This window comes from Boleophthalmus pectinirostris, unplaced genomic scaffold, assembly GCF_026225935.1.
Source record: "Boleophthalmus pectinirostris isolate CB_2022bp ecotype Guang Dong unplaced genomic scaffold, ASM2622593v1 HiC_scaffold_21, whole genome shotgun sequence".
Lineage (NCBI taxonomy): Eukaryota > Metazoa > Chordata > Actinopteri > Gobiiformes > Gobiidae > Boleophthalmus > Boleophthalmus pectinirostris.
Window position 1 is genome coordinate 25,566,802 of NW_026571175.1, and position 13,736 is coordinate 25,580,537.

The following is a 13,736-nucleotide window of genomic DNA, read 5'->3' on the forward strand; positions in this document are numbered from 1 at the left end:
TATAGAGTTGATGGATTACTGTAATAAAGCTATTATTAGAAAATGTCCTCTATAAAAAGTGCAGGTCATATCCTACACAGCATATACCATGTTTCACTTAAAATACTTTGACCTCTCCCTCCTGTCCCCTTCCTCCTCTCTCTGTCCCATGTCAGTTCCCTGTGGGGGTGTCCTGACCGCTCGGCGTGGGACGATCCTGTCGCCCGGATACCCCGAGCCTTACGACAATAACCAGAACTGTGTGTGGAAGGTCTCTGTTCCCGAGGGGGCCGGAATACAGGTAACACCATCAGGCGCTTCCTGCTTGACCTTTGTATCATTGGCTTAAAAGCTGAGCAGGCAGGATGTCAGTGGAGATAAGATATTATTGGAGAGGGTGAATGGATGGATGGTGTGTGTGAGAGAGGGCCATCCACAGATAAGGAGATAGGATCTAATCGAGACAGATAATGAATGATTGTGTGTAAGCTAAACTGCTTTCATGGACAAACACAAAGGGAAGTGCACAAAACGACAACAGGACAGAGGTTATATCAAAAATATTGAACTTGTCTTGCACAGGTCACATCACTTAAACATCTGTGAGAGTGACTTCACATTTTTAGATTTGAGACTTCAAGAATTCGTTAACAAAAACAGATCCGTTGCATAGTAAATATGTGTAATTAGTAAATTGTGTTTTGTACAATATCATCCTCATGACTAGCCAAACTAACACTGATATGCATTTTTCTTTACGGTGTCACATTGTTTCTCTTCTCCATACTATTCTGTATCTTCAGATTCAAGTTGTGAGCTTCGCTACAGAACATAACTGGGACTCCCTGGATTTCTATGATGGTGCTGACAACCATGCACCACGACTCGGCAGCTACTCTGGTAAATACACAGCTGAATCCTTCAACTTCTACTCTATAACAGTGGTAGTAACAGTAATAGTCATGCAAATTCCAGCAGTATTAGTAAGATTTTGGCTTCAAGACCCTCCTCAGCATTCAGTTTTCCATATCAAATATATACAGTGTAATTTCCCAAATTATAAAAATAAAAGGTTTGAACTGTCTTGTTTTCCAGCACTCTAATAACAGAGCGGAGCGTATTGGCTCAATGTTTTGAAGCATGAAATATGTTAGAGTTTGGCCCCCTGCTATGAGCTGAGCTGGTCCCATTCTGCACAGCTCTGTGGGGAGACACCCACTGACACCTGCTTGTTTGTCTGCTGTGCCTTCAAAATACTCACCAGAAATGCCTGGCACACTGCTAATTGATCCTCGCCCTCCTTCATATTGGCTAGGAATAGAAACTGTACTAGAAACACACGGCAAGATGTGTACAAATCAAGGAATACAGCTACACAGTGCTCACTTGAAATTGGTTCAAGGTTCAATTTTAGATGTAAATAAAACAAATGGAAGCTATTAATTGTACACTGTGTAAGTTTCAGAGTGGTGGGTCGACCACCAGGATGTCTCGATGTTACTTATTTGCCTCGAATGCTCCACACTTTGCCATTTCTCCATGTAGACAAGCAAGTGACTCCACCAAGCCAAGTTACAGGTCAGGACTGTGGAGAGGTTGACCTGTTTCTAGATATTGTTTTAACACCTGTAATTGAATTAATCCAAGATAAATGAGAAGAACGCTGTACTGTGGTACTTTCCAGGCAATGCAATAACCTCACTATGATTAGACCAATAGAACAACTCCATAGTACATCATTGCTACTATAAACAAACAGTAGATTCTATAATGTAATAGTTGTTTAATCATTATTTTATACAGATGGGAGTGAAAATATGCCAGATTTTATCAAAGGTGCCAATTTAGTCAGACCCCATAAATAGTGCACCTTCAGGATGGCATCTGCAGTTGTTCACTCATGTGATTAAAGCATTCAGAACAAGGTCAACATGTTCTAGACTTTCTAATACAGCTTTCATTATCTGATGCATTGTCTAGTTTTTCAAAGCCCAGTGATGTAATACATAATCTATGGGTGACATCTTTACGACGCAAAGATTACATTCTGCTTCCATAGCTTTTAATAAATAAATAGAGCAAGAGCGATAACTTTTTAACATCAAATCTAATCTAGCTAATTAAGACTGTCATATATCTCAAAATAACAGTTACGGCTGAATCCATGCAGTTAATTTTTCATCATCATTTATTATTAAGAGGAAATCATTTTTTACTTTGCCGTCTTGGTAATGAATGGGCTTTTCTTTCGAATGTGAACAAAGCAGCAGGGGAGCTGTTCAGAAACCTGATAATGAGTGTCACTTATTAGCTTGCGATGTTCGTTCAGAAGTTTACTAACTCACCTGCCGCACAAACACAAGCTAACTGTCCTATAGCTAAGCAGTCAGGGTTTGGCTGTAGCCTCTATCTTGTTCCTATTTCCTTTCATGTCTTGTCATTGTCAACCAAGTCAAATTGTTACATGCAGCTAGGCCTGTCATAATTTTGAAGTCTGATATGTTGCTGAAGTAAATATAATCAGTACTGTCCCGCTCCCCATTACGAACATTATGGTCTGGTCCTCACGTTTGCCGGCATGGAATCCACCACCTGGTCTTTGATTTCCACTGCCCAGGGTGGGGCACATCAAAGCATCTGTGCGTAGGGCACCCGGGTGGCAAGCTACTAATATACATCAGTGTTTCCCAGATTTTCCCAGGACCCATATTTTAAAAGTCAGAAACCTTTGCGACCCAAGTCAATAAATATTATTCGTAAATCACTAAATAAAGGTGGATTTGAACATTATTGAACATTAATGAGGATATTTTATTTTTGAGTGATCATGTCTCTCTGAACAATTAGTATTACTCAAGTTTTAAACAATGAAACACAGTCAATGAACCAGCAATAAAAGACATCCATAAGTTGCCTATTTGGACATTAAATGTAGTCTTGTATATTGCAGACCTACATGCAGATCGTGACAAGGCGACTCAAAAAAATTAACCAACCTTGCGACCCACCTGTTGGTCACGACCGAGTCTTTCAGAAACACTGATATATATATATATATATATATAAGATACACAGAAATACTGAAACAAATTTATGCCACTGACACAATAAGAGCAGATTTCTAACATAAAATCTACTAACTACTATAAATGTAGAGTAAAACAACATGTTTTTCCATCTGTAATGAAAGTCATGGAAGGAAGTTGTTGATTTTACAGTTTAAATCAAACAACACCCCCCCTTTCCTCAATAAAAAAAAGACCTGTAACTCTGTACCTAGAGTTATAGGTCAGATGTGGTGATATGTGGAGAGGCAACCCCACTCACAGTAAAAATGCATGTTTTATACAGGATAGACATGTTTAATACCCTACTGTGGAACATTATGATCTAGGCAATTACTTTTCTGTGCGAGTGGACCCTCTACTAGAACAGATCCGTAGTGCACCTTTAACGAATGTATCAGTATGTAAATGTTGTTGTGGTTAAAGTAGTAGTAAATCATTTGTAGTTGTAATCAGTCCCGTTGACAGAAATTTGGTGGCCCAGTGCAAGAAACCGCACATGGCCCCCCCTCTAATGTAAATGAATTTAATGGGAAGAGGGTCTAATTCTTGACTTCACTGGTTGTAATAGTAGCAGCAATCACTATAATAGTTAGTTTGATAATGTCATAATTAGCAGTGTAGCGATGACATTGCAGTATTTTAAATACACAGTTTGTTTTTTACAAACTTATTTTGGAATAACTAAGGCTCAAGGTTCTCCCTTCACCTCAGCAGGCCTATATAATGACATTTCCTCTAATAAGGAGATCAGAGCTGCTTTCTGTGCCCTGCGTGTTGTTTGTGTCTACAGAGGCCCCTGACACAGTATTGCGCCACTTTGCATGAGTAACTCTCTGTACCACTTTTCACTTTGTTCTCCCCTCTCCGTTAAGTAGGTCAAGCAACATTTGAAAGGTAGATTCAAATAAACCTGCTGTCTACAATGTGAAAAATAACTCTGGCTTTCTCTTTAACTTAAAAAGAGTCAAAATGTAGGTGCGGGACTTTGTTGTTGCAGTTGCTGTCAGATTACTAATGTCATTCACTTTCAAGCCCAAGTTAAAGCACAGCATATGTATATACTGTTCACGATGTTGTTTTTTCTTCCCACAGGAACCACCATCCCTCAGCTCCTCAATAGTACATCTAACAACCTCTATTTGAGCTTCAGTTCAGATATCAGCGTCTCGGCAGCTGGATTTCACCTTGAGTACACAGGTATTATACATTGTGTGTGTGTGTTTTTTCTCAAAACTATCAAAGTTTGTTCTTAAAGTTGTTAAATGTAACTTTATACTTTTTCAACAGCTATTGGCTTAGAGTCGTGCCCGGAGCCGCAGACGCCGAATTACGGGGTCAGAACCGGAGATCGGTTCATGGTGGGGGATGTGGTACAGTTCTCATGTGAACAAGGATACTCACTTCAGGTAATCAAAATTATGATAGAAAGATTCAAGATAACTTTTATTTGTCCTGAAGGAACTCACAGAAACTCCACATAAGACATAGAACCTGACATATAAACTAGACTAATACATGTACCTCTGTAAACCATCTTTGCTCTGCCCTGTGACCTGAATTTTGGAGTGTATGAAGTGGCCGATTGTGACACCACTTGGGTCAAGAGGAGTAGAACTGTAAAAGATCTATATGAAGGGATTGCAAACTGATCATGCAATATAGTAATATAGTTCGAAGCAAGTCCGTTGACAGAAATTTGGCGGCCCGGGCCAAGAAGACTAACATTGGGTCCCCCCTAATATACATTAATTGGCAGAGGGTCCAATTCTGGGCCCCTAAGATCCTAGGGCGTGGTACAACAGACCCCTTTGTCTCCCTGTTGACTCCCCTGGTTTAAAATGCATATACTTTTTTGTGTGGGAAAAGTACTTGCTCTCTTAAAAATGTAAAAAACAGAATGAGTTCATTTTAAATCCAGCGATCTAAACCGATTTTCCATTTTCTTAATGCATTCCTCGCATTCTAAATATTACCACAATTATTTTCCTAGCAGCCAAGGTCAGACTGGAGTTTTACTGTCACAATAAAGCAGTGGTACAGCACACATCGTCTGGTTCTCTGAGGATAAAAATGCTCTATAATTGGATGCAGACAGCAGACAGCACAAAGCAGTCTCTTTCTGAGAACTTAAGAGCAGATTTTTACAATTTATACATTATTACTAGAAAAATATCAGTACAGCCCATGAAATTAAAGGGGAAAAAACAGCATCCCACAATCAGTCACTACAGGTTTGTTATTTGGAGCACTTACAAGAAACACCTCCTACACAAAGTTACTTGTGTCTAACTCTGGCCAACAACGCGGTATATGCATCCTTAAAGCAAGACTCATTTCTCTGATCTCAATCCATTCACTTCTTTCATCCTCCACAGAGCCAGAATTATTTAAGGCAAGAATGTGAGGAAACCCCACTCTAGGGTGTTACTCTGCAGTTGGAATAAAAGAGCGCAAAGTCGTGGTGTAGTTTTCACTAACTTCTGAATAATGAATGTCTCTGAGCCTGGGCTGCTCCCAAAATCTGTGCAGAACAAGACTCTAATGGAGGTTCCTTCAGCCTCATATACAACTTACATGATTGTAGTGCACGCCAAGCTTTTTTATGCATGATTCAACACTGGACTGGCAGAGGAAGTGTATGAGCACTACACCACCACAGCAACACATAATACAACTTTAATGCAGTAGTTTTCTTTGACTGGATTTTATTTATACGTGGTTATATTTTTCATCACAAATAACAGATAAAATGCATTCATATACTCTCTAACAATGTTATAAAAGTCATTAAATGGCTATAAAAGTTTACTCCTACCGTATATTGGGTTGTAAATTGAAATGTGATTATATCTTCATTAAATTCTTTGCTTGCTGTTCTCTTGAGAGTTGTGTCACATTTAGCAGTAGCTTAGAAAACAGGCAAGAAGAAATAGCTGTAATTTCCTTTTAGTCCCTCTTTGAAACTCCCAAACCATTTTTTACATATAACAATTAGATGCTGGAATGCAATATATATCACAATTTCTTTTGCCATGCAAGAAAAAGCAAAAATTAAACTGTCAGATCCATTTAAATTCCGTTTTAGGTATTTAATATCAATGCGTACGTCCGACCAGTAAAGTCAGCCATTTCTGCTCAAACTCAATTTATATATTCTGCTGCTCTAATCAGATCACATATGAATACTGAACACTAGAAGTCAGTTCTCGTTTGTGTGATGTGATGACTCAATGTATTTTCTCCATGTACAGGGTAATGCCCACATCACATGCATGCCGGGACCTGTGCGCAGATGGAACTACCCGGTGCCTCTATGTCTCGGTTAGTATTCAACAGCGTACATCATGCACACACACACACACACACACACACACACACACACGCATATATACTCATACACACAGACACACCTGCATGCATATACACATCTACATGCACACATACACACACACAGACACACACCTACACTCACATCCATGCACACACACACGCACATGCACACATCTACATGCTTATACACACAGACACACACACACACCTACATGCACACACGCACACGCACATACCTACATGCATATACATACAGACACACACACACCTACATGCACATACACACATACACACACTCCTACATGCACATATATGCACTTACACACACATTTACACACACATATCGACACACGCACGCACATGGCATGTATACACATACACACAGACACACGCACCCCCAGACACACATGCACACATACACATACACACATACACACATACACTACATGCACATACACACTCATTTACACACACTCGCAAGCATAGACACAGACACACATGCATATATACAAGCATATATACACACATATATACATATACGCACATGCGCGCATGCATGCATGCACATACACACACATTTACACACGTATGTAGGCACAGACACACATGCATATATACAAGCATATATACACACATATATACATATACGCACATGCGCGCATGCATGCACTTACACACACATTTACACACACACACTGACATACGTACGCTCAGACACATACACACACATTTACACACGTATGTAGGCACAGACACACATGCATATATGCACGCATATATATACACACATATGCACATACACACATATACACTCGCGCACACATGCATATACACACACAGACACACCAACATGCACATACTCACATATTTACGCACACACTGACACATGTGCATATATACACGCATATGTACCCACATATATACACATACACACACATACACGTGCGCACTCATGCACATACACACATACGCAGACACGTATGCTGACACACACACAGAGACACACACACACAGAGACACACACACACAATATGCACGCTCCATGCGCTCTACACAGTCCATTACTGCTGCAGAGATGATGCAAGTCTTCTATTCCCTGACTCAGAGGAAAATGAGCTGTTTGATCAACTTACTGTTCGTGCTTTCAGATGATTATTTAGTATTCTGGGCTGGAATTTGAGTACGCTTTTCAATTGGTGCAGAGGCGGAGGCAGCCACAGACATGCACAGTGTGTGGAGGCATCAGCATGCACCAGGCTGCACAGGAGGAGGCCCGGTCTGGACACTAATCAGCGTGCACAATGCTGATTTATTCACCACGGGCGCCTATTAATGAATTAGAATATGTATAGGGACAAAGATAATGCAGAGTGTCAGCTTTAAGATCCTCAAATTTTATGTTTCAATTTTTAGCTTGAATCTTTTTTATACAGCTGATGAAATTTATATATTTAGGTATTAGCCTTATGATACCTCTCAAAGTGTAATTAGCAGCACTTTATTAAAGCTAGTGTTTTCTTATGCTTGGCTTACAATTTACATAAGAGGTGCTGAAATGGAAAATATACTATGCAGTCAAAAAGGTAATAATTATGAAGATACCTTTATTGCATTGTTTTAGGTCTCTGTTCACAAGCTTTAATCAGTGCTCACTTAACAGGGCTAACTGTTCCCGATTTTACAATTTTGACGCACATCCCTGAGCAGAACGTTTAATCAAATCTTTTTACATCTTTCAAAATACACACCAACTATACTGAGTTCAGCCACCTGGTGTCAGTAAAGAGGGATCCTTACTGTCTAAGCCCAACTCAGTTTTTTGTTCCTAAACTTTAAAGGTGCACTGTGTAACTTTTTCGATGGAGGTTCCATCAAATGTCATTGCATTCTCTGGAAAGTTTCACACTATTGTTTTTAACCTTTCTATCTTCATGGATACCAAGCTAAACCAAGTTACAGGTCAGCTCTGTGGAGAGGCTTCACCACTCACAGTCAGAGTGCCTGTTTTTTTTTTTTTTTGGTTGGTTTTTTTGTTGTTGTTTTTTTTAAGGTATTTTTGAGCCATAAAAACCACCTGTAATTGAGTAAATGGAAGGTAGAGCTGTTTAATGTCACTGTGGAACATTCCAGGCAGAGCAATGACATATAGAAACAAGCATCTGATGGACTACCAACCAAAAAGTTACATGGTGCACCTTTAATATAATCTCAACCATTACTCAATAGATAAATCACATTAAGGCAAATTGGACACTGTTTGAGATTTTCTTTGGAGAACGATATTGGGAAAGAAATGAAAGACACGTGTCCTATTTACTATTTGCTTACAAAACAAAAGTGCCTACAGTATTTTAGCCCAGCTGGTTTCTGTGCTGGCCCTGATCCTGTGTCTCTCTCCAGCCCAGTGCGGCGGGTCCATGACAGATGTGAGCGGAGTGATCCTAAGTCCTGGTTACCCTGGCAACTATCCCAGTGGATTAGACTGCACATGGACAGTCAACCTACCTGTCGGCTTTGGTAAAGAAATAACAACTTTCTTACTATGGGAATCTACTGTCTGCGGGCTAAAATATATTCTCTGTGAATTCACTGCTATTTATCAGTTTCTTTTGTCAACTAGAAAATTGCTCATCTAATTATACTGTTACATGCTGGCATCCCTTTGCACATCCTATTGCATGTATTTTTTTATCTATGTATGTTTTGTAGCGTGGCTGGATCTAGTATAAATAGGCCGCCTATCAGTGCTCGCTGCTCGCCGCCTTGCACGATCCTTTGATTGGGCTTCTCGGTGCAGGCCGCACCATGCCTGTTAGCTGCAGTTAGCCTTTTGTGTTTAACCTGGTGGGACCGGCTGTCCTGTTTTTGCCTTTTTGTTTCGTAAGGTTAGTTTGGGGACGTTTTTTCCTTCAGGTTAGTGATGTTGGTACCAGCTTCTACAGCCCCTTATGGGGTTGGCCTGGTGCTGCATAATTTTGTTCTGTTTGGCCAACTAACTAGGTCCACCTTTCAGTTGTTACTTTATTTTGGGCACAGCAGAGGTTTTAGCATTTTTAAAGTAAATTAAAATGAACTTAAAAATAAAAAAAAACAACTTTTACTTTTGTAACCCTTTGGCCTCCTCCTTAATATGTTTGATCCACCCGGGTTGTAACATATACTTAACATTTATATACTTACTATAGACTGTATATATAAATGGACATATCTAAAATGCTAGCCACCACTTTCCAAAGAGGAAGTGAGCACGGGGGGTGCTTCCGGCTCCATCGACGCTGGTTCCAAATGACTTTACATTGAAATATTGTCACCCCTCCCTCTGTAATTTTGGCTCACAGGCTCACAGCAGCCTTGTCATTTTGGTCTTTAAAATGTTCGTATTAACCCACTCCACGTGATCCTTGTGTTTTTGTTTCACTATTTTGTCTGCAGATCGATTCCTTACTCATAATATGGAACTCTGCTCCAAATTCACCCCTAGAACTGCTAGCCTCAAAGTTCATTTGACTGGACACTATGGCATTGTGATGTCCCTTAGTACATTTCTTTATGCAGTGTTTTTATATATAAAATATATATTTGAAGTATTTTTACTACTACCTAAATAAAACAGATCTTCTGCAGTTCCTTCACTTCTGCACAGGATCATCCAGTGTGTTTTTTGTGGGGTGGAATGTGAAAATCCAATCTTTGACGTGCTATTCTCCATTACAGTAAATGTCACACACTGTGTTGTTTTTCAGGCATCCACCTCCAGTTCCTGAACTTCTCCACTGAGGCCATCCATGATTACCTGGAGATCCGCAGTGGCTCTCTGGAGACGGGCTCTGTGATAGACCGCTTTAGTGGGCCCCTCCTCCCCAAACCTCTGTTCAGCACCACCCACCAGACCAGCTTCTTTTTCCACAGCGACTACTCCCAGAACAAACCAGGCTTCCACATCACATACCAAGGTACCACCACAGCCATAACAGACTAGTTTAAATTCAGTATTGTCTGATCAACCGGCTTCAATGTACTTCCCTGTGTCATTTAAAGGAGACACATTCGGCTTTTGTTTGCTGTATAGTTATGATCTATGACACCCATGGACATTTTAAATCGCAGTATTAACCTAAAACAATTGTCCAAAAATATATATAATGTTACTTAATCCTACATACATCACCAATTTAGGAAAAAGGTCCATAAAGTAAATACAGAGCACTTTAACTTGCCAGCGTAACCTTTTGCTTTGAATATGAGCAGCGCCTTAGAATAAGGAAAGGTCAGCAATGCTTATTTATAAATTCAGCCTATAATTGTAATTTTTATTCTGACCTGCTGCTTCAGAGGCATTACAATTAAATATTAAAACAATAGAGTCAGTATTAAAATATTTAGTACTTTATTTGGATAAAAATTGGTTATATTCAGATTTAGCGTTAATTTTTCAGTTACTTAGAAAGGTTTCTATCATTTATTATGGGAAATCTTTTTGCTGGCCTAAATTTGTTATGGCTAATTCGATTAATGTGCAAATTACACAGGCTGGTGAATAATGCATTTCCTATTCTGTTATCTAATGGAAGAAGCACAGAAGAGAATTTTGGTGCAAAAATTTAACATTTTTAACATTCCAAAAAAATTAATTAGGCAGAACATTGGAGATTAAGTGCTTAACAGTTTTAATACATTTCCAAATTGATATCTTTATTTTGTATTTTTCAGCCTACCAGCTCCAGAGTTGCCCAGATCCTCGTCCATTTCGAAATGGTAATGTGATAGGGACAGACTTCAGTGTGGGGATGACAGTGTCTTTTGAGTGCCAGCCCGGATACTCCCTCATCGGTGAAACTTCTCTGACCTGTTTACACGGGATCAGCCGCAACTGGAATCACCCACTACCAAGATGTGAAGGTAACACCTGTGAATCCACTACACTCAAGAGTTTTTGAAATATGATATGATAAATTCCAATAGACATCAAGCAAAATGTACACTGCAAAAAGCAACATTAGAGGTACACTATGTAACTTTTCGGTAAGGGGTCCGTTACCTTCTTGTTTCTGTGGAGGTGTCGTTGCTCTGCCTGGAATGTTTCACAGTATGACATTAAACAATTCTACCTTACACTTATCCAATTACAGGTGGTTTTATAAATCAAAAATACCTAGAAAATTGGCATTCTGACTGTGAGTGAGGTTGCCTCTCCACAGATCTGACCTGTAACTTGGCCTGGTTTGGTCTCCATGAAGGTAGAATTTAGGTTTAATACCATCAGTGTTGGGAGTGACATGTTATAAATGTAATGAATTACTGTAATTCGTAATAATGCTTTTTTTCTGCTGTAATGCAGTAATGTAAGGCATTACAGGGAAAAAATGGTAATATTTTACTTGGTACAAATGTCACTAATGCTTTTCAATGCATTTTTAACCTGGATTTTAGTGGTGGGTTTTTTGTTTTTCTTCATAAAAAATTGCTAAAATCACAGCGATATCAGCAGCGGTTAAACAGCATCGTTATGGTTCTGAATGTTGGGACGGGCCCGGAGGTGCGCCCAAGTAGACCGTTGGGTAATAGCAGGCAAAAGGACCGGTGCAGAGCTCCACGCTCCACGGGCTAATTGCAACTGACGCCCGATCACGCTTTGCGGACACATTGCTCCATGGGTTCGGGGTTCTCTCAGGGGCGGTCCTAGATTCCACATCTTAGTCCAAGATTAGTCCTAGTTTAGACCTGGTTTAGACCTGGTTTAGACCTGGTTTAGACCTGGTTCAGTTCTGGTTTAGACCTGGTTTAGTCCTGGTTTAGTCCTGGTTCAGTCCTGGTTTAGTCCATATACTGTGCAAAAGTTCTGCATCTTCGCAGTTATTTTGGTGAGAGTAACTTAAAGTAATGCAATAGTAGAGTAATGCCTTACATTTTAAATGCAGAAATTTTGTAATGTAACAAATTACTTTGAAATGACAGTAACAAGTAATAAATAACGCAATACAGTATTGAAGTAACTTGCCCAACAGTGAATACCATACTGTGAAACATTACAGGCAAAGCAATAACATCTCCATGAAGAAAAGCATTTGATGGACCAGAAAAGTTACACGATGCACCTTCAAGTTAAAATGGCCTCAATAACAGGAACGATTTGCTTTATTCAAGTAGATTCAACTTGACAAGTAAATTTATCTACTAATGTAATAAGTCAGTTTTCTTAATTCAAGCAACATTAGATTTTGTTTCTTATTTTAAGTTCGAAGAGTTGTTTTTCTTCTCTAAAGTGTAGCAAGATGTTCGTATTTTAAGTACAAAAAGTCTTATTCTATTAGTAGATAATTTTACCTGTCAAGTGAAGTTTACTTAAATCACGATAAAACTGTCTTAATTCAGGTAAACTTAATTTGGCTAGATAAATTTTTGCAGTGTAGCATCACGTTACACAGTGCTATTTAAACACACCAGATATTGTCAAAACGTACCACTCAAAGAAATATTGAAGAACTTTATTGATTTATTTATTTAATTCAATCATTACCTCATATCTGAACATTGTACTAAATATGAACATTATGATAACATATCATAGGAAAGATGCACTGTTTTCCAGGTTATAGCATGAATAATAATTTATAAATCCCTGTCCCTGAGCAGACACGTAACTGTAGAACCACATCACGACTGGGGATTTGTTGCATACATTTGTAATTAATTAACAACATAGCAATTGTAATATGATGTTCTTGTAAGGATAAGGATCTGGATTAAAATCACATTCCAATCAACTTCTTATTTACGGTAACAAAATGAAGCTGTGTACTATTTTGTAGCATAAATGAAAAAGAAAATATCCACTCCTGAAGACTCACCTGAGCTACACAGCAGAAATAAAAACGTAATGACAATTTATTAAAGTTATTAGCCTAATATTGGGTGGTCATTACACGACTAATGAAGACCGGTTCTCTTTCACTCTTCGGGACAATTACCAGAGCCTCATACTGCTAATGCTCATTTGCTGGAGATGCATCAAGGCCTCATTCTGTTAAATATTCTGTGTTGGATCTAGCTCTCTGTGGTGGGAACATTACATCTCTGAACGGGACCATCTACTCCCCCGGACACCCCGAGGAATACCCAAACTTCCAGGATTGTGTGTGGAGCGTCCGGGTACCACCTGGACACGGCATCTACATCAACTTCACTGTTCTGAACACCGAGCCCATCTACGACTACATTACTGTGTGGTAGGTGCAATGATTTTAGTACAGTTTGTTCTTTATGATTATGACAGCACTTGGGTCTATTAGAATATAAACTTGGGCTGCTTGATTATAGAAATGAAATAGTTGTACTGTCAAAACTGTAGATTAGATGAGT

At 39.2% G+C, this 13,736-nt stretch overlaps 1 protein-coding gene across 1 annotated transcript in view; it reads left to right on the top strand.

Moving 5' to 3' along the window:
* The window catches only part of csmd3b (CUB and Sushi multiple domains 3b), a 554,961-nt gene that overhangs the window by 468,591 nt on the left and 72,634 nt on the right, over positions 1–13,736 (top strand). Inside the window, exons 36-44 of the mRNA XM_055157096.1 lie at positions 156–280; positions 783–879; positions 4,140–4,244; positions 4,335–4,453; positions 6,299–6,368; positions 8,778–8,894; positions 10,121–10,330; positions 11,088–11,276; positions 13,426–13,603. Coding sequence (XP_055013071.1) covers positions 156–280; positions 783–879; positions 4,140–4,244; positions 4,335–4,453; positions 6,299–6,368; positions 8,778–8,894; positions 10,121–10,330; positions 11,088–11,276; positions 13,426–13,603 — 1,210 coding nt within the window. The remainder of the gene's footprint in view (positions 1–155; positions 281–782; positions 880–4,139; positions 4,245–4,334; positions 4,454–6,298; positions 6,369–8,777; positions 8,895–10,120; positions 10,331–11,087; positions 11,277–13,425; positions 13,604–13,736) is intronic.